Source organism: Ursus americanus, chromosome 21 (assembly GCF_024610735.1).
Source record: "Ursus americanus isolate L20-20 chromosome 21, mUrsAme1.1.p, whole genome shotgun sequence".
NCBI classification, from domain to species: Eukaryota; Metazoa; Chordata; class Mammalia; order Carnivora; family Ursidae; genus Ursus; species Ursus americanus.
In genome coordinates, this window is record NC_142147.1 from 50,121,360 (window position 1) to 50,140,710 (window position 19,351).

A 19,351-nucleotide genomic window follows, 5' to 3' on the forward strand; every position below is an offset into this window, starting at 1 on the left:
CTGGCTCTGGGGTTCTCAAGATTTATTCAGGATGTGTTAACGGAGGCGGTGGGAGGATGGGGTCCCCGAAGTGGCAGGGGCACACACACAGGACCCTCCCCGCCCCCGCGAGGGAGGGGGGAGGCTCGCTTTTTCTTAAAAATATAAATGTATTTATCTGCATCATCACGTCCCTGGGGCACCCAGCTGGCCGGCCGGTGGGCCACAAGGCGGGGAGGGAAGAGGGCGTCAGGGCGCAAGTCTGAGCGAGGCCGCCGGGCAGGGGCGGGGGACGGCCTCACAGGGCTCCGTGCTGGGCCTGGTAGCGGGACAGCACGGCGCGGTAGTGGGACAGCTCCTGGCGCACGGCCACCACTTCCTGCCGCAGCAGGGCGTTCTCCTTCTCCAGGAAGGCCGCCCGTACCGATATCTGGTTCTCCTTGAGCCGCCGGGCGTCTCGGGACCTCTTGGCTGCCTCGTTATTCTTGTACCGCCGGCTCCAATACTTCTCGTCCTGAGGGTGGGGTTTGAGAAGGCACTAAGGGCCAGAAGGGCCAGGAGGAGCAGCTTTCCTTGTGCCTTCAAGGACCAAGGGGCAGCTAAAAGACCCTCTGGAGTGCTTCTTGCCCAGCAGTGGGGCCCAAAGAATACCAGGGCTCTCCTAGGATGGGTACCCAAGGGCCTGGTTGCTAAGGAGAGTAGGCCCCTAGCAACAGCTAAGGTGTGAGAGAGTTCTCCCCACTCCAAGCAACTGGGCTTCAAGTCTCCACTGTGCAAAGCGGACCCCACCACTGCTCGCTTGACAAAGGGCCTACAGTTAACCCCTGGTTGCTAAGGATGCTTGTTCCCTAGCAACGGGGCCTTCAGGGTCTGAGGGCTTCTCCCAGTAAAAAGCACTGCTTTATGCACCACTTTCTCAGATCCTGGTTGCTAAGGAAAGCCTAGGCTCCCTAGCGATGGGGTTTTGTGTCCCATAAATCCTCCCAGAGCTGGAGCCTTTTGACCTGGTTGTCAGGCAACTTCATCCTTCCCCAGCAATCTAAGCGGTCCCAATAACTGCTGCTAGTCTCTGACCCTCTGGCCTTGAATAGAGGCCAGAGAGCTGCCTTCTGCCCCACAGGCCCTGATTGCTAGAAGCGCTGTCCCTTAGCAAAGGAGCCCATCCTGAGACCTCCCCACACCATTACACTTAGGGTTCCCCAGTCCTAGAATCTGGCTGTGGAGGAGGACCACTCCTTAATAACAAGGACCACCCAGAGCTCAAAAAGATGCTCTCCTCCCACCCCCATTCCATTAAAGCCTAGTTCCTGCTTACTAGGGTAAATCCCGTTTGGGCCCTGTGACAGGAGAAACCACTGGTCTAGACTGGGTTTACAGGTCAGTCCTCGGGGCTTCAGGTAATTATGGTGAAGTCTGGTGAGAGGAGCCCAGGCACCCCTTACTAGGGGAGACCCCAGAACTGGCCCAGGAAAACAACAACAACAACAACAACAACAACAACAACAACAACAAAACGGTAACTGCCCCAAATCAGAACGCGGCTCTGGCTGCTAATGGGAACTTGAAGGCTCTCACCCAGGAGCAGCCCAGGCCCAGAAAGCAAGGCCCAGAGGGGCTGGCAAAGTCTGCATCCTAGGCAGATCCAAGCACCCCGAAGAGTGCCCCAAATTAGAGATCAAAGGACCAGCCCCAGCCTGGCTAGGGGCTTAGAAGAAACAGACTGATACTGCTGCTCAGAGATGCTGTCCTTAGCAACAGGGCCTGGTCAAAGCTCCAAGCCTATCCTAGTGGGTCCAGCAGGGCTAGCTGAGTCTGCACCTCACAGTGATACCATCTTCATAAATCTCAAGCCCAAACCTTGGCACCTTGGCGCCCCATGGCTGTGGACGACTGATCCTTGGCTGCCGGTTTCAGAGAACCTGAGAGCTAAGCGCAGTGAGAAGCCCAGGCGTGTCTATGAGGAAAGGGCCATCCCTGGCTGTGGGACCTGTAAGGGCCATGCCTGCATCCTACATCCAGCAGTGCTCACCTTCTGCTCCTCCGGCACCTGGATCTTCCGGGCCTTCTTCATGATGGGCTGGGGCTTAAGCTCCTCCTCTGAGAAGCGATGTCTCCGAGGGTCAAAGGTCTCGTGGCCAGGAATGCTTGACAGGGCTAAATCGGCTGGGTCGGGTTCAAATGTCATCAGCACCTCCACAGTGTCTGGATCCACCGGGCTGGGTGTGTCCCGAGAGGTCAGGCCTTAGGGAAACAGAATGTGCTGCTTGAATGTGTATTTGGGGGAGGAGGGGTTCACAGAGGCTACCCCCTGCTCAGGTATCTCTTCCACCACAAGGAAGCCCCTTACGAGGTTTACCACAGAGCCCACCAGAGATCAACCTCTCTAATATAAAATATGAAGGTTCTCTAAGCTACAAAGGTGCTCAGACATCATGGAACCAATTCCACTTTTACAAACAGGGAAACAGGCCCAATTATAACTGACACACCATAAGTAACACCGGAGCCTGCTCTATTGCTTCTGAAATCTCAGGCCTTCAGATTCGCAGTTAGCTCCTTCCCCATTATCTAGCCTGAATTCTGCTTACTGAATCCCTGACCAAAGCCTAGATCCTGGGCTGTTCAGGGAAAAGAAATCCAGTGCACTGAAAAGACTTCAGGTGAGCCGCTTAGGAGCTACCGGCCCCGAAGAGTAAGGGAAGAGAAGCAGAAATGACTGACGTTTTTGGAAGGTTGGTTCAAGAGAAGGGGCAGGGGCGGCCTGTGCCTTTAAGAGCGAGCAAGCCGGGGTCAGCTGAGGACACAGGTTCAGGGCCAGTCACGTGCGGGCGCCTGCTTTCCCGCCCCGCCCCCCCGCCCCCCTCCCAGCCGCCACGGGCGCCCTCTAGCTCCCCAGGCCACGCCCCCCTTCGCGTCACCGCGCGTGCGCGAAGTGAGGACCAGGGAGGAGGGAGGAGACGACTCACGTGGCGCGGGAATGTGCGCTGGGTACCGGAGGGCCCTGGTTCTGCCCCGAGGTCCGGCCAAGGGCAGGTGTGTCCAGGAATCCCCAACCTGCAGTCCGCCCGTGGAGACCCCTAAGTGCCCGAGGGAGCACACTTTTCCTTTTGCTCCCTGGGGTCTCTCAGCTCCAACCTCACAACTTCCAAAGATCCAGGCCCTCCTGGTCTCTGGGGAACACGCTGACAAACGGACCCCTGGACCTTCTCCGTCGCCACTGGGACACACATGATTCTGGGATCCCAGGCCCTTCCTCTCCCAGGAACATAGGAAGCTCTCGGTCCTCGCCTCAACGGAAGACCCAGAATGAAGATCCCCGACTTTTTCCCCTCCAGCAGACTCCGGGACGGACCCTAGCTCCTTTCCACTCGAGGACCCAGCAACTAGGGCTGTCAGTCTCTTATATCCTGGTGAAACAGAAGTCTGTGCCCGGACCTTGCTTTCTCCCCTGCAGAGGTCCTAGGAGCTACGGTCCTTCCCCACTCCACCGATTCCGGGCCCAGATTCAGGAGCGCAGTTCACTCCCCAGTAAATAATTCCGGTGTTCTGGAATCCCAATCCCGGCTCCTCGAGTATCCGGACCCTCAGTCACCAAGTCCCACAGCACAGTCCACACTACCGCCCGACGGGGCAGGCTTCCTGGAATTTGGGATCCCAAGTCCCTCATGTCCAATGGATCCAGGAGACCCAGTCCCTGATGCATTAGGGACAAAGAATCCGGACTCCTCTCCCAACATCTCGCGCCTAGGTAGACCCAGAATTTGGGCGCACAACCCCAGCCCCACAGTCCCGGGACCAAGTGCCGCACAGCCCTGCCCCTGAAGCCCAAGCCCCGCCCCGCCAGGGCCCTGCCCCGCCCCTGCCGTCGCACCTGCGCGGTGGCCGCCCGCGGCCCCGAGGGCAGCCCGGGTGGGGGCGTGCCCTGGGGAGGAACGAGGGGAAGCTGAGCCGCAGGAACCGGGCCCCGGGGAGGGTGCGGGCGTGCGCACCGGAGAGGGCGCCGGTGATGGGCCGCCGGGGGGCGGCGGGCTGGGCGGAAGCCCGTGCTCCAGCAAGAAGGCGTCCAGGTCCACGTACTCCACGTCGCCGAACGGCAGCGTCCGCTCCCACAGCAGCGGCGCCAACAGACCCGGGCCAGGCGCGGCCCCTGGGCGCCCCCGCGGGGACCCGCCGCCCACCACCGCCCCAGTTGGGGCATCCGCCGGGCCCGCCGTCTCCAGGCCCGGCCCCGGGACCGTGGCTGCCGGCAGAGCCGCCTTGCGCTCCTTTTCCTTCAGGAGACCTGCGGGCCAGGGAAAGACCGGGCGGGGTGGGAAGGAAGAGATGGAGAAGAGATCCCGAGACAGAGATACACGAAGAAAGGGGAGATAGAGTCCACGGGGCGGAGATCCAGAGAAAGAGGGGACAGGCGGGGGAGAGGGAGAGATAGGAGGGAAGGCAAGGACCCAAAGAGAAGAGACAGAGACTCAAGAGAGGGAAAGAGACCCAAAGAGAAGGTACAGACGGGGGCGGCAGAGACAGAGAGAGGGGGACAGAGACCGAGAGAGGGACAGCGACTCAGAAAGAGGGGAGGACAGGGACCCAAAGAGGGATAGGACACAGAACAGGGAAGGGATAGACAGAAGGGGGACGGAAGTTCAGACAGAGGTAGGTGGAGGGTTGAGCAGGTGAGAGGGAAAAAAATGACAGTTCTGTAATTTCTCTGTAGCCTACCCTCCAGCTCACTGTAGCCTCTTCTCCCCACCCCCACACTCTGTAAGGGGCAGGAAGGGGCTCTATTCCTGGGGCACATTCCTCATCCCTAGACTCCATGTGACCCCAGGAGGCCCCGCCCAAGCCCGTGTCACTACCGTGTGAGCATCCGACACACCCCCTCCCTCCTCCCTGGACCCCAGGGGTCCAGACTCTCAGGACCAAAGGAAGCGGGGGCTGGGGCCCAGACTCTTGGGTCCTCGGAGAGGAGGACTCTGGGGGACTCCTGGGTCCTCCTGGTGGAAGGACTTGAGCGCGGGTACTTGGATCCTGGGTGCTGAGGGATCTACCTAAACACCTTAGTAATTGGGTAGACGACGATTGGAGGATGGACTCTCCGCACGTAGGAGGTAGCCCCCCGCCCCAGCACTTGGGATAGATGGGGGCTAGAACTCACAGCTGGCTGGCTCTTTGGGTTTGCTGGTCCCCTGCAGAAGGCTCCGCAGCCCAAGCAGCGCTCCCCCGCCAGGGGGGGCCCCGGCTGGGCCGCCCAGCAGCAGGGGGGCCGGGGTCCTGTCGCTCACGGGCCGCGCCATCACCGGGCACCTGCCCGCAGGCTCACGGGCTCATGGAGAGGCGAAGAGCTGGCCTGTCAGTCAGCGGCACACTCCAGTGGTTCGGGCGAGTGCCTGCCCAGGGACGGGCGAGCGTAGCTTGCAAGCCTCCAGTATCCAGAACACTGCAAATCCTAGGAGTGACGGGGATTTGCAGTCCTCAGTGCAGAAACGTGCAACTCAGGAGGGTCCCTGAAGACCATGCAGTCCGAGTGAGGGGCTGATCAAATCAGGCAGCCGGCTCTTTGCAACCCAGAGTTCAAGGGGACACAAGGCTCCTTCTACAAGGTGGGCGAGCCTGGCTCTTGCAAAATCTGCAGCTCTCTCAGCGGAAGGCGCTTTGCAATCTGCACCAAGAGGTGTGCGCGGAGGGGCGGGGGAGGGGGCAAGAGGAGGCGGCCGCCTTGAGGCGTGGCCAACGCAAACTTCTTTCGCGGAAAAAAAAAAAAAAAAAAAAAAGCCAAACCAAAACACCCGACGCCACAGCGCGCACCCCTCCTCTCGGCCCCCGCCTGCCTCTTGGGCCAAGCACCCCAGCCGCGTGCCTCCCTCCGGCTGAAAGCGTGGGCCAATCGCGTCTTGACCCCTCGAGACGCACGGCCAATGGGACCCCTGGATCCGCCAAGGCCCGGGAGGGCGCGTGAGGGGTTCAGTGCGTGAAGTTGCAGTGCCTTTAGGTGGGAGGCGGGACCCTGACCTACATTTGCCCAATGGGAGACGGCACTGGGGGCGGGACCGTGACCCAGTTCGGGCCAATGAGGCAGGCGGGAGGGGGAAGCACATGGCTCTGCGCGTGCTGCCCGACGGGGAGGGTGAGTTGGGGGGGAGTGAAAGAGGCACCGCTTAAAGGAGCCGCCAGTCTAAATGACGGTTTTGGGAAACAGGAAGCCAAAAGAAAACCGAGCAGTGAGGTTTAGGAAGAGGGAGACTGGTTTCTAGAAGAAGGCTGCTTCTTCAGTACCCAAATGTTTCCCCGCCGCGCCTAGAATCAGACCACTAAGAAACAGGAAGTATTCTGTCCCTTTAATAGCTTTGTTTTGGGGGTGACTCCCCTTCCCGTGTGGGGAGACTTGGAAAGGACAGGCGCAATCCTCGATGGGGAGTCTCAGCGACCGTGGGGGGCACCATCCACTGTAAAACAGACGACACCGGTGGGGGAGCGTTAGTTTAGGGCACGATAGGATGGACCCTGCAGAGGGTTTGCAGGGGGCGGGGGCTGGGCCGCGTAGGGCTCCTACCACAGGGAGGCCGCGAAGGGGGAACCCAGCCTGTACCAGGTCGAGAAGCTGGGGGAAACGCTCAGATTCTGGACCGGCACTGGATTTAACCAGCAGGAGGCAGCAGGAGGGTGGAATAAGGACGTCCAGCTTCAGCATCGGACCGAACTACGTGAAGGTATTCATGGGGTGGGGGGGTCTGGGCCAAACCATATTGAGAAGCTAGAGAGGTGGCCGTGAGATCACAGGGTCGAACCACAGGGAGGCAGTAGAAAGGGAAGGGGATTGTACCATGTTGATTTTCAGGAAGGGTGTGTGTGTCAGATTATGGAACAGCATGAGATTGTACCACATGGAAACAGGGAAGGGATCCGGGCTGTACCATTTTGGAAAGCCATCGTGATAGAAACCACGGCCCAGTAGGAAGCCAGGGAGCTCGCGTTATATACCAAGTTACAAGTTGCAAGCAGTGAAAAGGAAAGACAAATCACGGACCAGCAATGGTCTATGGCTTTGAGGTGGACTGTACCATTTTGACACATACGTAGAGGGGAGAAAGCGAGTGCGAGCTCAGGAGGCTGGACCATACAGAAACAGCAAAGGGGTGGGTAGGATTGTATCATATTGAGAAAAGAAGGCGAGACACATAGGCGAATTAGACCAAGACGTGCGGGGGAGGGGGGATGGTGCAGACTGGACCATACCATGCAGTCGGTAATTGGGGCCTCGGCAGCGCCTCTCGGGGTGCCGCGGGTCCCTGTTGCCCCTCAAGGCCCTGTGGGCCAAGGGCTGCAGGGGCCGGCCGTTACCGCTGAGGCTCTGGAAGATCTGGGACGGAGGATTCTGGCTCAGGAGTCTCAGGGAGTGCATCTGCCGCGGAACGGGGTGGGAAACCGAGAGTGAATAATGCACGGTCCAGGCGAATGGTCACAGAGGAAGCCCCGCCCCCGGAGCAGGTGGGCGGGGTCTTATTCGGCCCCCGCCCAACCCCAAAGGTTGTGTGACCCTCCTAGCAGCCAGACAAGGAAGGAGGAGGAGCGTGGGTGAGGCCAAGAGGGATGCCCAGGCCAGGGAATGGGTTGGCCAGTCTGGAGGGGGCAGACAGAGGGTCACCTGGAGGGAGGTGATATTGAGGGCCCGGTCAATGAGGATCCAGGTGACAGTCTCTGAGCAGGGGGGTGTGCTGAGAGAGCCCTGATAAGTGATGAAGCCAAAGGATTCGGGGAACAGGAGCTCCAGGCTCAGGTCTTGAAGAAAGTAGGCATCATCTGCGGGAATACCAGGCTGGAGTGAGGAGCAGTACCCCCCTTGAACTCCCCTCCTGTGCACACACTGCTCCCCCCCCCCCACCAATGCACCAGGGACTTACTCTTGTAGGAGATTCGGGTGATGGTGTCCCGGTTAAGGAGGCGGCTGAGGAAGGGGTTCGAGCTGCCAGCCACCTGTGTGGGGGTACGAGGTGAGGAGGTAGGAATCCAGAAGTCCAAGGCCCCAATCCCTTCCTCCCCCAGGACCCAGGACTCTGGGCCTCCCACATTCCCTCTTCCCCAGACCTGATTCCAGGCACCCAGCCCTTCCCTCCCTCAGAATCTTGCCTGGGCTCACATTGACAAAGAGGCTGAGAATGGCCAGGCCATTGGGGCCCCGGGAGGCGGCACTGAGGTTCCCGTAGAGTTCTTGGTTGAAGTGGATGAGCTGTACCTGGGAGGAGAGTACAGAGTGGGGTCCCCTAGCAGAAGGGGAGGAGAGAATGGGTGCAGCTCTGGACCCCTGGGGTCCCAAGTCAGGTTAAAGATTAGTGCTTTGGGGGGGGGGCAGTTCTGTGAAGGAGGGTGGGGTGAGGCATTAAGAGAAAGGTCAGGCGGGAGGAATTGGGTCAACTCAGGGTGAAGGTCAAGGGTCAGAGGTCAGTGGCCACCACCTCAGCAGAGAAGCCCTGGTGGTTGATCTGGTGTTCAGAGCCAGCTCCATCACGTGCTCCAAATAGCAGTCGCAGTTCACTAAGTCGGTGGCTATAGAGGAGGGGACCCCCAGACACATTGACCACGGGTCGGGGTGCAGGCAGGAAGGAGACATGGCGGCCGGTGTTGTACAGTGTTCCCCGGAGCTGCAGGAGAGGTGGAAGCCGTCACAGGGACAAAGAGGGAAGGTCTTTTGCCTCCTGTGTTCCACTCCTACATTTCCTGCTTCCACCAATCATTTAATCATTCAGCATAGTTGGAACACCAGTGACTTCCCAGGGTCTGTTCTGGCCCGTGACAGGTGCTCGGTATCGGTGAATTTATTCAACTAACAAATATTTATTGAGCTGCTACTATGTGCCATGGATGCCAGGAGGAGAGCAATGAACAATTAGACAAAAACCCTGGGCCTCATGGAACTCGCGTCCTAATGGAGCAGAGGTAGACAATAAATAATGAACCATATAAGTAACGGCTTAATTAATTACATCTTATGCTCATGCGGGGGAGAACTGAGAGCTCTGAGAAGGTAAAATGGGAAACCCAGCCTAGATTGGGGTAGGGGGTGGTGGGATGAGGAAGGGCCTTCATGAGAAAGTGACATTTGAATGGAGACCTAAAGGATCAGTAGGAATTCGTTGCAAAGAGCAGGGAGAAGGGCCTTCCGGGAAGAGGAAACAGCAAGTGCAAAGGCCCTGAGGTAGACTGTTTCAGTGCTAGTGAAGGGGCCAGTGGGACCAAGATGATAGGAGCCAGATGGTACAGGGCCTTGTGGGCAATGATGGGATGTTCTGTATTCTTATTTAAATAATTATTTGATTATTTAAATATAGATATATATAATCTCATACCTGGCACAGTGCCAGGAACATAGTACTTGCTATTTAGGTGTTTGTTAGTATTACTTATCCCAATAGAAAGGTTTTGAGCAGGAGAGTGGCATGATCCGCTTTGTGTTTTTAAACATCTCTCTAGCTGTGGGGTGGAGAATGGATTGCAGTAGGCAGAAAACCAGGCCAGCTAGCACACTCTGGCATCCATCCAGGTGCAAGGTGACGGTGGGGGCAGTGGAGGAGACACAAAGTGACAAGATCTGAATGATATTTAGCAGGGAGACTAAAAAGGACCCAGGTTGGACATGGGAATGAGGGCGAGAACGGGTTGGGAATAGCACCCGGATTTTGGCAGGGGCAGCTGAGTGAAAAGGGGTGCCAGCTCTTATAGGAAATGGGATTGGAAAGTGGGCAGGAGCCTGGATGCTAGGACCACACTGCCTGGGTTTGAATCCCAGTGCTGACACTTCAGCTGTGTGACCTCAGACAAGTAACTTAATCTCTGTGCCTCAGTTTCTGCATCCTTAAAATAAGGTGAATAGTAGCATCTATCTCATGGGGTGGTTGGGAGGATTAGCAAGCTGATCAAGCTTTAAAAACCCTGCCTGGCACGGGGAACAGTCTGTTACCATTGCTTTTACAGACACGGAAAAACTAGGAAACCACGTTTGGGGAGGAAAGAACAGGTGATCTATTTTAGAGTGTAAGGAGCCTCCTTTCCACCCAGTGTGTACCCCTCCTTTCCCCAGGCAGGCCTTCCACCTCAGCACCCCACCCCCACTCATGCCCACCCCCAGGGGATTCGGTAACCCCTCCCCGCAGGCCCCTTACCTTCTCTCCCCCAGTGCTGAGTCTCAGTGGGGGCAGAAAGGGGTCATAAAGGACCCTCTTCAGCTCCACATCCACGGGGCTCTGCCGCTTCCCCACAGCACACAGACTCCAGGCTGCATTCACCAGGCCCCAGAAAGGAGGCCCTGGAGGCAGGGGTGGGGCAGAGAGGAAAGGGGGTCAGAAATAGGGACTGGATCCCAAAGCTGGGATCCGCTAAAAAGGCTGTGTTTTGGACTCCCAGATCTCAGGAGAGGAAGAGCAGGGGATGGGGGCTCCTGGGTCTGAGGGAGGAGGGGGCTGGGATGCAGAATCCTGGGTCCTAGAAGAATCCTGGAGGAGTTTCCAAAGACCATCTAGCACCCTTCTTAATCAAACCGATCTTCAATTAAGTCATTGGGGGGAAGGAACTACAACTCCCAGCAGCCCTGAGGGTAGCCAGCCTACTCATCCGCAGCCTGCCTGCCCCAGAGCCCATGGGAGTTGTAGTTCTTTCAGTCTCCCTTGTCCCACAGCTGGATGATGAATGTACCGGGGAGAGGAGTTGCAGGAGAAGGCTGGACAAGGCAGGGGACCCGGCCAGTGAACCTCTGGTTCCCAGCAGCAGCCAGACCTACCTGCCTTTTTCCCTGCAACCCCACACACACGCTCTCTCTTGCACCCCCACGCTCCTTCCTTCCACTCACTCCCACTCACTACTTGAAATGCGCATTTATAATGTCCCATGGTGAGCTGCTGGGGTTCAGAGGCTGGGCCCGACTCCGGAGGGAGGGAGGAGGGAAGGAAGGGGCTGGGACTCCTGGGTCCTGAGAGGAGAGGGCTCCTGGGTCTGAGGAAGGAGGCACCCGGCAGCCCCGACTCCTGGGTCCCCGCCCTGGCTGCACCTGGCACGAAGTTTCCCTGGAGATTATCCTTGTAGCTCCACCAGTCCTCGGGGTCAGGTGCAGGTCCAATGTGAGCTGGGGAGAGAGCAGCCTGAACCCCTCTCCTTGGCACCCCACCCCCACCTCTCCGTCAGGAGCTCCCGCCCCAACCCCCGGGCCTTACCTGCCGCCCCCAGTGCGGCCCAGAGTACCAGCGCTCGAGGGGCGCTCAGACGAGCTGCAACCCCCATCCCTGGGAGGCCTCTGAGCAACCCCTTCCCAATGCCCTGGCCCCCTCTCTCAGCTCCTCCTTCCCCCCTCTGTGGGACCCTGTCCCTCCAGGACTTCCAGCCTGCCTCTCCTCCCTCGAGGGAGTCCCGTTCCCCAAACACCGAGGCAGCGGGGGGACTGAGACCCCCCAAATCCACTCCTCTCTGCTCTCCCCGCTCTCTGTGCCTCTCCTCCTTCCTCTCCTCTTTTCCCCAACCCTCCAGTCTCCCTCTACCTCCCGATCTTCCTATTCCTTTCTCTGCCTCCTGTTCTCCCCGGGGTTACCTCCTGGTTTCTAATCCACACCCCCTCTTTGCTCTCTTTTCTTCCAGCTCCCCCGAGTCACCTAACCCCATGTCTCCATCCTGCTTCTCTCTCCTCCTCCCGGTCTTCCCCGTCTCCAGCTTCTTTCTCGCCCAGTCTCCCCACCTCCTCCTCTTCTGCCTCTCCTGTTTCTCCGTCTCTCTCTTCCCTCGTCCCCGCTCCCTCCTCCCCCTCCCTCTCTGATCTCTCTCTGGGTGTTATTTAATTTTTTTTGTCGTTGTTGTTGGGGGGGGGTGATCTCACAGCAGCAAACACTCCTCGGACTGGTGGGAGGGGGGTGCCCAAGGGGCAGGATGGAGGGGTCATCGGGGGCTGATCCCCAGCTTCCAGCTGCGCGGGGGTGAGGGGCGGGGAATGGGGGGGTGGCCCGGACACCTGGGGCCCGGAGCTGGCAGTTCCCATCCTCCGCAGAAGGGAGAAGGGGGGGCGCTTAAGGTGGAGCTGGGGGAGTCCTCCAAAGTCTCGGTGCCCGGGGCCGCCGGCGCCGGAGGATCCGGGGTCCTCCGGCTCATGGGGACCCGGGTTGGAGCCTGCCGCAGCACCTGCAGCCCCCGCCCAATGCTCCAGTCGGCCTCGGCTGGGGGCCGCCTTAACCCGGCTGAGGGATCCCCTGGGAGACCAGGGTGCGGTGCGGGCAGCTGACCAGGAGGGGGAGGCAGAGACCTGGAGAGGGACAGAGCGCCGGGAGGAGGAGCCGGGGAGGCCGAGGCGCGGCCGCCGGAGATGAGGTCGGAGAACTGCAGAGGCTCAGGAAGGGAAGGGGAGCCCGAGGTAGATGCGGGGTGCCATGGCGGAGGGAGAGGTGGGGGGTCGGGGACGGGGTGTGGGCGAGAGAGACAGAGACACACAGTGAGAGAGAGATACGGGTAGAGTGATAGAGAGAGAGGGAGAGATACTGATGGAGGCCGAGGGAGAAATACAGAGACACACACTTAGCCATAGGAGCAGAGACACCCAGCCCGCGGGTCAGAGACGCGAGAACAAGCTGCCAGGCCCGGGGGGGTGGGGGTGGGGAGAGACAGAAACCGAGAAGAGATCCAAAGACAGAGAGACACAGCCAACCCCAAAGAGAGAGAGACATAGAAAGGCAGAGAAAGAGGCAGACACACACACACACACACACACACACACACACACACACACACACACGTGCCCATCTCTGAGTAGAGACCCTCATGTAGAGAAAGAGATCACCAGAGAGGAAGAGATGGCAGGGACCCAGAGACAGGGAGAGAGAAACAGACCAAGGGACATCAAGGGAGAGCACAGAGTCAGAAAGACAGGCATTCAGATAGAGAATTGGGACCTAGAGATGGAGGGGACAGAGACAGCCAGAGAGAGTCAGAAATGGACAGAGACAGAGAAGACTCAAGAACGAAAGGTATGTACTATGTCCTGCTTATCCATGGCCGCAGAACAAATTACCCCAAAACTCAGTGGCTTGGACCAACAAGCATTTACTGTCTGTGAGTTTGGGAGTGGCTTAGCTGGGGGGCTCGGTTCAGGGCCTCACGTGAGGGTCCAGTGAGACCCTTGACCAGAGTGCAGTGACCTGGAGGCTCGACTGGGGCTGAGGAGCTCTTCCAAGCCTCTCTTGAGGGCTATAGGGGTGCTGGCGTGACCTCACAACATGGCTGCTGGCTTCCCCCAGCGACTGATATGAGAGAGAGAGAGAGAGAGAGAGAGGGATGTCTTATATGACCTCATCTCCAGAATCACGCACCATCACTTCTATTTTACTCCGTTCATCAGAAACGAGTCACTAAGTCTGGCCCACACTCAGAGGGAAAGAGATTAGGCTCCTCCTTTTGATGAGAAGAGTATCCAAGAATTTATAGGTTTGTTTTATTTTTTATTTTTTAATTTTTAAAAAAGATTTTATTTATTTTTTTAAGAGAGAGAGAGGAGAGAGCACAAGCAGGGGAGCGGCTGAGGGAGAGGGAGAAGCAGGCTCCCCACTGACCAGGGAGCCCTATACGGGGCTCGATCCCAGAACGCCAGGATCATGACCTGAGCTGAAGGCGGACGCTTAACCGACTGAGCCACCCAGGTGCCTCTATAGGCTTGTTTTAAAACCTTCACAGGTTGGGGCCCCTGGGTGGCTCAGTCAGTGAAGCGTCCGACTCTTGGTTTTGGCTCGGGTCATGATCTCAGGGTCATGGGATCAAGCCCCTCGTGGAGCCCCGTGTCGGGGCAGTGGAAAGTCTGCTTGGAATTTTCTCTCTCCCTCTCCTCCTGTCCACGCGCCCCCCCCCCCATGCTCACTCCCTCTCTCTCTCCAAATAAGTAAATAAATCTGAAAAAAAAAATCAAGATTTTACTTAAAAAAAAATCACAGTTGAGAGGGAAGAGGGAGACAGAACAATGGGGAGAGACAGACCCATGAGGCTTACAGGTCAGTGGGACACTTACTCAGAAATGCAGTAACATATGGAGAGAGAAGTCTGGAGAGGGAGGGAACTGTGGAGATAGGGAAAAGGGGCAAGACAAAGAAAATAGCAATAGCATCATCGTCGTCGTCATAAGTTACAGTAATACATAAAGTACCCAGGCAAAGTTCTGAGCGCTTTCTGTGAACTCACGCCTGTCAGCCTCACAGCCGCCCGATGGAGGAGAGGCTGTTAGCCCATTTCACAGATGGGCAAACCAAGTGTCAGAGGGCACAGGTGACTTGCCCAGGGTTATACAGGCAGGAAGTGGCGGGGCAGGGGAGGAGAAGAGAGCAAAGGGGCATGAAGAAAACACGACCGAGGCGTCCGTGCAGAAAAGTGGGGAACCTGTCAGGAAGAGTGGCGGGGAGGAGGGGGCAGCTCTGATGGAGAAATGCATCAGGAAGAAATGGCAGCCGTCCTGAGCAGAGGTTCCTGGACACAGGGGCCGTGCCACCCACTCCATAGGCTTTGTTTCAACCCTCAAAGCAGCCCCAGAAGGTGGTGGGGTGAGGATTAGCCCCATTATACAGATAGAACACGGAGGCTGGTCAGAGAGGGACGTGACCTTCCAAGAGGGAGTAAGTTGAATGGTGCCCCCACACACACACCAAAAAATGCACCCAGAACCTAATGCACCCAGAGTGGGACCTAATTTGGCAAAAAGGTCTTTGCAGATGTAAGTAAGTTACTGACTGTGCGATCGGATCATCCTGCATTAACTGGCTGGACCCTAAATCCAATGACAAGTGTCCTTATAAGAGAAAGGCGGAGGGAGATTCGAGACAACGACGTGAAGACAGACGCAGAGGCTGGCGTGATCCTGCCGCAAGCCAGGGAACGCCAGGAGCCACCAGAAGCTGTGAGATGCAAGGAAGGATCCTCCCCTGGAGCCTTTGGAGGGACTGTGGCCCTGCTGACACCTTGATTTGGGACTTCTGGCCTTCAGGACTGTGCGAGAATAAATTGCTGTTGTTTTAAGCCACGAAGTTTGTGGTCATTGTTTACGGTGGCTGACCCTAAGGGTGAGGAGAAATAATGAGAAACACACGCAACTTTTCAGAGACAGAGACAGTGAAGGAGCCAGAGATACATGGAGGGGGAGACAGACAAGACTGACAGTGCACGAAGGGCAGGTTCTACCTATAAGTTGGCTCTCCTCCTCCAGGAAGCCCTCCCTGACTCCCCCCCCCCACACACCAAGCTGGGTTGGTGCCTGCTGTGCACATTCCTAATGCCCTGTGCTACCTCCATTAGAGCACAGATCCCATTAGGGGAGGGACTGTGTCCTCTGTGTCTTCCCTCAAGGGCCCAGGCCTGACCCATCTCTGGGTCCCCAGCACTGCTCCCCAGAGGGCATCCGGGGGTCCTCAGGAGAGAAACCAAACAGGATCCACCGAGATGATGCTCCCAATGTCTTTCCCCAGAGACTCTGGCCCCCTCCTGTCTGCTGGGAGACAACTGGATTTCCTGCAATGCCCATCGAGGGCCTCACCTCCTCCAGGAAGTCTTCTCTGATCTAACAGGCCAGGCCCCCTGCTGCCTCCATTATTACACATCACACCAGATGTGACTGTACATAGGTCTGTCCCCTAGCACAGCCTCCCAGACTGGGAGCCCTGCAGGGCAAGTCTTGGGTCTGACTCAGGTCTCTATCCCAGCATTCCCCAGGGAGACCTCAGGAGAACATGTTTTTTACGTTTGCTTTCTTTTGTTTTGTTTTGTTTTTATAAGTAGGCTCCACGCCCAACGTGGAGCCCTGTATGGAGCTCGAACGCACGAGCCTGAGAGCCACGCCTGAGCTGAGCTCAGGAGTTGGACCCTTAACCGACTGGGAAACCCAGGCACCCCAGGAGTGTATGCTGAACAAATAAGTGAGTGAACGAAGTTAGAATAGAGAGACGAGGGCAGTCAGAAATGGGTGAGAAAAAATTTTTTTGCACGGGGGGTTAAGAGGAAGGCTTTCCGGGTGTAGGTGACATTTTCCTAACTCTTTTTCTGGCCCCATAACTGGGGCCTCAGCTCAAAACTCATCCTTTCCCCACCCTCCGCCTTCCCCTCCCAGGCTCTCCCATCCTCTCCAGTGTACCCCTCACAGATCCCAGAGTTCACCCTGCCTCTGCTCTAGCCACTGGTGTCCCATTGATGCCCAGCTCCCCTGGACGGAGCGCAGGCCCCTCAGCCTTTTTCCTGGGGAACAAATCTTTCATCTATCCTTCAAGACCTAAGAGACGTTTCCTGATCTCCAGGCTAGGTTCACAGCCCTCTCCTGGCTGTCCCAGTGAACTGAGCCACCGCGGTGACTGACTCTATCACTGTGGGGGTTTTGTTTGTTTGTTTTTTAAGTTATTTATTTATTTATTTATTTATTTATTTATTTATTTATTTATGTAATCTCTGCACCCCATGTGGGACTCGAACTCACAACCCCCATATCAAGAGTTGCATGCTCTTCGAACTTAGCCAGGCGCCCCCATCACTGATTTTTTTCTCACAGAGGACTGACCCTCCCCCTCTGGTGCTCAGAGACCTCCTATGGTTCCCCAGTGCCCCCTTCCCCCCCCCCCCCCGCCCCGTGCCGGGAGAAACACACAGGCCCCCAGCCTGGCCTTAGAGACTTCACAAGCCTTGGCTACCACCAATGCCCAGCCTCATCTCTCTTCTCTTACCATACCAGGCCCTCGAGCTTCTAGACCTTTCCACAAGCTGTTGCCTTTAACTGGGGTTTCTCTTCTCTGCGGGGCAAATTCTTACTCAGGCTCTTACGTACTTCAGGAGTCTGCTTTTCCAGAAAGCCATCAGCAGTGGTGAGGTGGGCAGGAGCCTCCTCGGAGCTCTGGGAGCCACCTGACCCTGAGCCCCCATTATAGCACACAGACAGACTGGGCTCAATGCCCAGAGGCGGAGGGAATGGCCAGGCGGGAGGTGGGTCCCAGATGTGGATTTCATGCTTATTTGTCTCGGTTGCTGGGAACAAAGTTTGGGTCATGGGGAACATATGGGGCTCGCCCTGTTCCTCACTTTCATCTCCTACCTCCCTGGCCCCTGGGTGGGAGGCAGGAGGGCCAGGCCTCTCCAGGCCTGGGTGGTTCCCACAGCCCCTCTTCACCTCCTCACCTTGAGAGCAGGGAGAGACCTGCCCTCAACTTCCACTCCCTCCAGGAACCAGCAAATTCTGCAGATCCCTATTCTCCCTTTCTGGGCTCTGCTCTCCTGGGGGAGGTGTGGCCACCAGATACTTAAATAATAACAAACTCAAATGGCTCTTCCTCTGTGCCAGGCACTGTTCTAAGCCTGTTAAACCACATAGTAACTCTTTTAATCCCCATAATATGCCCTGTGAGGCGCCTGGCTGGCCAAGTCAGTGGAACGTGCTACTCTTGGTCTCAGGGTTGTGGGTTCAAGTCCCACGTTGGGTGCAGAGATTGCTTAAAAATAAAATTAAAAAATAACAATAATAAAATGCCCCGTGAGTTACTTCCTATCATCATCATCATCATCCCAGTTTTACAGATGAGAGAACTGAGGGACATGGATAGATTAGAACCCAGGCAGCGTGGCTTTGGAGCTGACGTTCTTCATGAAAATGGTCTCTAGAGCAGTGCCGTCGAACAGAACTTCCCGCGATGGTAGAAAAATGTTCTATATCTGCTCTGTCCGCTGTGCTAGCCACCAGCCACTTGAACTGTGGCTAATGCAACTGAGGAACCAAATTTTAAATTTTATTTCATTTTCATTAATTTAACTGTAAATAGCCCAGCATGGCTAGTGGCAAGAGCTTGGTTCTATAGAACCAATGCCGGGGGCTTGCTGTGTGACAGTCGCTAAGACTCCTCGCCTCTCTAAGCCAGTTTCTTCATGGAAGAGATGGCTAAGAATGCTGGCCAAACCCAAACACACCTGGGTTTGAATCTCTGCCCTCACCTCAAGGTGGAGTCCTCCCGGGATCCTCAATTTCTTCTTCTGTATAAGGGGATAATAGGACCAGCCTATTTATTCAACAAATATTTGAGTACCTATTAGGTCCTAGGGGCTGCGTTTGCAGCAGGGGATAAAACAGACACAAACCCAAGGTCAGGAGAACAGGAGGTAGAATGGAATGTCATGGCCAGACTATTTTAGTAGAACATCAGTCTCACTTTTCCCGGAAATACCAAAAAGCTGCTCTGCCTAGCACTTCATGATGTCATAGTATACTCGGGGTTCTGATTGGCTGAGGGCCTGGCATAAAGCCAGGTTGGCTAATTTTCCCAAACGTCCTTACTTTTCTCTTCCCTTAATATCAACACACCCTATCTTGCTTAAGCCCACTGTTATTTGGGGTCTACTGTGACTCTTAATAATACAGATGGTTGAGGTACAAGTTCCAGTTCAGTTGGGCTGCAAGTGAGACCATTTTTGTTTTGTTTGTTTAATTTTTATTTAAATTCCTGTTAGTTAACATTGTAATGTTACTGTCAGGTAGGGTAGACCATTTTTTGATCAGGTTTTTCAACAAGTGTTTATTGACCATCTACTATGCACCATGCACCTTTCTAGAGACAAGGGGTGTACGGAACAAATCAAAATCCCTGCTCCTGTGGAGTTCGAGTTCTAGTGAAGAGACAGAAATAGAAACCAGAAAGACAAGTATTTATTATATCACGTGGTGATAAACGCTAAAAAGAATAAAGCAGGACAAACAAATGAAAAGGATTTTTTTTCAATTTGCAGAATCTACTTAAACCCAGTGTTTAATTTAAAGCACCACTATGTTTACCCAGCCCAAAATGTAATGCCTCTGTTATCTTTCCAAATAAGATAGCTTATGAAAGAAATGCTCTTTAAGATTCTCAAATTAAAGGGCATGTGAGTGACTCAGTCGGGTAAGCATCTGCTTTCTGCTCAGGTCATGATCTCAGGGTCCTGGGATCGAGCCCCACGTTGGGCTCCCTGCTCCGCAGGGAGTCTGCTTTTCCCTCTGACCCTCCTCCCTCTCGTGCTCTCTCATTCGCTCTCTCAAATAAATAAAGAAAATCTCTTAAAAAAAAAAAGATTCTCAAGTTAAGGTGTGCCGGGGTGGCTCAATCAGTTGAGCATCTGACTCTTGATTTCAGCTGACATATTGATATCAGGGTGGAGAGTCTGAGCCCCACACTGGGCTCCACGCTGGGCGTGGTCTACTTAAAAGAAAAAAAATTATAAAGTGAGAAGACTTCTTATCATAAAATAGATGAAGTCTCCATGACTTTCTTTTTTATTATTTATTGTTTTCCTTTACATACAGAAACTGAAAAGAAAAAGAAATTGTGCACACCAATTCACGGGAAAATCTACTCTATTCTAACCTTATCCATGTATG

The 19,351-nt window shown here is 55.8% G+C and overlaps 2 protein-coding genes across 2 annotated transcripts; both read right to left on the reverse strand.

The window, feature by feature from the left end:
- Positions 1-7: 7 nt before the first annotated feature.
- Positions 8-6,012, reverse strand: DBP (D-box binding PAR bZIP transcription factor). Its single transcript, XM_045772155.2, has 4 exons — positions 5,129-6,012; positions 3,851-4,261; positions 2,009-2,220; positions 8-493 (listed from the first exon to the last, which is right to left on the reverse strand). Exons 1-4 carry the CDS (start codon positions 5,265-5,267, stop codon positions 278-280), a joined length of 978 nt encoding a protein of 325 aa, XP_045628111.1. The 5' UTR covers positions 5,268-6,012; the 3' UTR covers positions 8-277.
- Positions 6,013-6,289: 277 nt separating this feature from the next.
- Positions 6,290-11,834, reverse strand: CA11 (carbonic anhydrase 11 (inactive)). The gene is made up of 9 exons (XM_045772154.2): positions 11,172-11,834; positions 11,009-11,083; positions 10,128-10,270; positions 8,424-8,609; positions 8,108-8,203; positions 7,872-7,944; positions 7,616-7,770; positions 7,207-7,372; positions 6,290-6,416 (listed from the first exon to the last, which is right to left on the reverse strand). Exons 1-9 carry the CDS (start codon positions 11,236-11,238, stop codon positions 6,391-6,393), a joined length of 987 nt encoding a protein of 328 aa, XP_045628110.1. The 5' UTR covers positions 11,239-11,834; the 3' UTR covers positions 6,290-6,390.
- Positions 11,835-19,351: the final 7,517 nt, after the last annotated feature.

Excerpts from the sequence above, each read along its gene's own strand:
- DBP (XM_045772155.2), bottom strand. The coding sequence starts at position 5,267 with ATGGCGCGGCCCGTGAGCGACAGGACCCCGGCCCCCCTGCTGCTGGGC. Across the intron at positions 4,262-5,128 it reads ACCCAAAGAGCCAGCCAGCT|GTCTCCTGAAGGAAAAGGAG; the intron begins GTGAGTTCTAGC and ends CCTGGCCCGCAG. Across the intron at positions 2,221-3,850 it reads CGCGGGCGGCCACCGCGCAG|GCCTGACCTCTCGGGACACA; the intron begins GTGCGACGGCAG and ends TGTTTCCCTAAG.
- CA11 (XM_045772154.2), bottom strand. The coding sequence starts at position 11,238 with ATGGGGGTTGCAGCTCGTCTGAGCGCCCCTCGAGCGCTGGTACTCTGG. Across the intron at positions 11,084-11,171 it reads GGCCGCACTGGGGGCGGCAG|CTCACATTGGACCTGCACCT; the intron begins GTAAGGCCCGGG and ends CTCTCTCCCCAG. Across the intron at positions 10,271-11,008 it reads CCAGGGAAACTTCGTGCCAG|GGCCTCCTTTCTGGGGCCTG; the intron begins GTGCAGCCAGGG and ends CCCTGCCTCCAG.